At 33.0% G+C, this 3,302-nt stretch overlaps 1 protein-coding gene across 1 annotated transcript; it reads right to left on the bottom strand.

The window, feature by feature from the left end:
• Positions 1 to 809: 809 nt before the first annotated feature.
• LOC127631491 (olfactory receptor 6K3-like) lies at positions 810 to 1,727 on the bottom strand. The gene has a single exon (XM_052109629.1). The coding sequence runs from the start codon at positions 1,725 to 1,727 to the stop codon at positions 810 to 812; it is 918 nt and encodes a 305-aa protein (XP_051965589.1).
• Between the last annotated feature and the right edge of the window lie 1,575 nt (positions 1,728 to 3,302).

The following is a 3,302-nucleotide window of genomic DNA, read 5'->3' on the forward strand; positions in this document are numbered from 1 at the left end:
AAATTATTGAAAATTTACATTTTGTCTATATCATATCAAGGTATCAAATTTACATAAAAAAATAAAATGTACATTGTTTAGAAAATTAACAGGGAAATGAAAGCTAAAGCTACAGCTAAAAATAGACAATAAACATTTCTAGACAAGATTTTTGTTGTAAATTTTACTACTGTGATAATGATTATAAACTTATTTCAGTGCAATCTTTGTTTGGAATACAAATGTCATTGGTGAATTAAATAAAATAATATGTAATAATTTTATATTAAACAGGTTAATTACAAAACAACAATAATACAAATAAATTAGTTCAGAAAGTTCAGAGACATAAAATTATATTTCGAAATGTCAAAATTACTTGAATCAGGGTGAACTTCAAGTAAATCATTTAAGTCAAAGGGGCACAGCTGACAAAAAAGATTTAATACCCCTTTCAAAAAATTACGATATTGTTTTTATATGGCTATATCGGTAACTAATGCAGTCTAATGGTTAATATGACAAATTTATTTATTTTTTTAACAAATACAACAATTTCTGGAAGATACCAGATAAATAAAAAATAAATAACTTGTTTTTAACACAAGTGTGTTCTTTCTCAATACACCTCATACCCAAAAATTGAGGCAAACATATTAAACTTCTGACATAATATTTTAAAGTAAAGACCTTACTTACTAAATCATGGAGGCCATAGCATTACAAAGTTAAAAAAAATGATGTTGTGATTGCTTGCTAGGGTGATTTTAAACTCATTTACTATTGTTTTTTACCAATATGTAACATTATTTGCAACATCAGAATCACTTTTACTTGGATGACTTTAAAAGGCAAACAATTTTCTTGCGAATATCAGGCATGTTTAAAGCATAAACAATAGGATTGAGGATGGGTGGCACAATAATAAACTCAAGTGAAAGGGCAATCGTCAGCCCCATAGGAATCTCCAAGTTCACAACCCGACTCAATATGACCTCAGTTATAAGGGCAACTGAGAAATTTAAAAGGACCACTATATGTGGAATACAGGTTTGATAAGCTTTGCTCTTAAACTGTGCTGAGCTTTTTTGACAAATAATAAGGATTTTTATATAAGAATACAATATAAAACTTAAAGGGATGAAAGCCATTGTCACCAATATAAACATGCTCAAAATATTAATAATAAAAGATTTTTCACAAGAAAGCTTGACAATTTCATAATTATGGCAGTACACCTTCCACAGTTGGTTACCACACATTGTTAGTTTGGCAGTAACAATAACAACTGTACCAAGAGTAATGATTAGATATATGCAGAATATAACTAATAAAACAGTTAGAACCTTGGGAGTAATTAGGCTATGGTATTGTAAAGGTTTACTGATTGCAACAAATCTGTCCAATGACATCAGCATTATTATTATCATTTCATTTCCTGTATATGAATAAATTACATAGGTCTGTAAGAGACATGCCTCACTGGCGATTATGTGTGTGTCAGACAGCAGGTCTGCCAAAACCCTTGGAAAAAAGCCAGCTGTGCCATACACAGAGTTTATGGACAAACATGAAATCAGAAGGTACATGGGCTGGTGCATTGTCCTTTCCAGATATACTGCAAGAATAACAAGGGCATTACAAACAATGATAGCACAGTACAGAATAAATCCCAAACTGAAGAGAGCATATTTTATGTAGCCAAGATTTTCAAACAACATGAAATAAAAATATGTTATATTTGCCATTTGGAAAACCAAGTTGTCTTCACGGAGCTGAGGAAGTGAGCAGAGAAAGGTTTTTTTAAAGATTTTTACAAAAACATATATATAAAAGCATTTTCATTGTTATCAGCTTTGGAGACAGTGTCTTAAATGTAACACTGAAATGTCACTTCAGTTTTAATGTGAATCATTCAATCAGTTTACATATTTTAATATTAATGCAATATATAAAGTTTAAATTCATTATTTATTATCAAAATCAGTCAAATGTTTCAGGACCCTTAAACACACATCACAAACAATGCATCATTGAAATACCTTCTGTGATACACCTTGAAATGACCACCATTGCATCTGAAATATGAAGTTAATCAGGGCTAGTTGTGTTGCTACTACTCTGGTCTCTAGTACATGCTAGTATTTTTATAGCGTCTAACATATCTCAAGAGGCCTCTGATCTGGCTTAATGTGCATAAGTGCTAATAAATCAGTGTCTCATTTGACATGGGGTCATGGAAACGTATAATAGAATAAAAGTATAATAAGTTGTAGCGTCTGGAGGAATCAGTGAAGGATAATCATTAACTCAGCCGGTCCCGAACAATAAAGAACCCACTGTTAAAACTCCCCTAATTACTGCAATAGCGCCGACTAGTCTCCACAGCACAATGCGCTATTGACAAAGAGACAATGAACTATTGACAGGAAATCCTCGTGCCTGCTAAGCCCCCTTTCCCATACGACTCGCCTCACACGCATGTTTTACCATGTGAGATCTTGAACGTAAAACTGTGTGTGTGTGTGTGTGTTTTCAGTTTTAAACTTAGAAATGTATGTCTAATGAAATATGTTTTAATCCCTGTGTATTTGTCTGATGTTAGATCAAACTAGTAAGACTGTTTAGTTGTGTAGTAAAACTCGGAGGCCGTATATTTAATAGCCTCATATATGCTTCTCATATATGAATATATGAGTGTATATCCCTTTCTAAGTGTACTAAATACACGTTCCTTGGTATCAAATTAAACCTTGACTTGTCTAGCTGAATATAAATATAAGATTACCTTAGAATGGTGTTCTGCTAGGTATTACCATCTTTTGAGTTATTCAAACCAAAGTCCTGACCCCGAGTCATAAAGGCTGCAAATGAGCCTTGACAGGACAAAGGAACTCTCTCATGCCCAAATAAAGTAGACTTTTACGACCTCCAAAGGAATGTTCAGAGAGTGCTGAGCCTCGTGCACTCTTACTGAGAAGGAGAAATGAACCCTTTTAATCCTATATATTCTATCCATGGGATAAATGTATTGACATGTATCTAATGTGCCATCTCACGATTTCCCTTAAATGTTGTTTGGTCTATGATTTCTTGCAAACTCTAATGGGTTAATGTTTCAGACTTTGCATACTATGGTTAACCGAAATCATATGTGTGTCATGTTTGGTCTCTATAACTTGGTATTTTGAAGATTGAAATGACTGTGTACATGATATGTCGATAACAACAGCATATTAGTATTACAAGAATATTTTCTAGTTTCTTCATCAGCTACCACCCCTCCAGGGTGCACATGCAATGAGCAACCTGAGAACAAAGGG

Source organism: Xyrauchen texanus, chromosome 38 (genome assembly GCF_025860055.1).
Source record: "Xyrauchen texanus isolate HMW12.3.18 chromosome 38, RBS_HiC_50CHRs, whole genome shotgun sequence".
NCBI classification, from domain to species: Eukaryota; Metazoa; Chordata; class Actinopteri; order Cypriniformes; family Catostomidae; genus Xyrauchen; species Xyrauchen texanus.

Bases quoted from the DNA above. Each gene is read 5' to 3' on its own strand.
- LOC127631491 (XM_052109629.1), bottom strand. From the start codon at position 1,727: ATGGCAAATATAACATATTTTTATTTCATGTTGTTTGAAAATCTTGGC.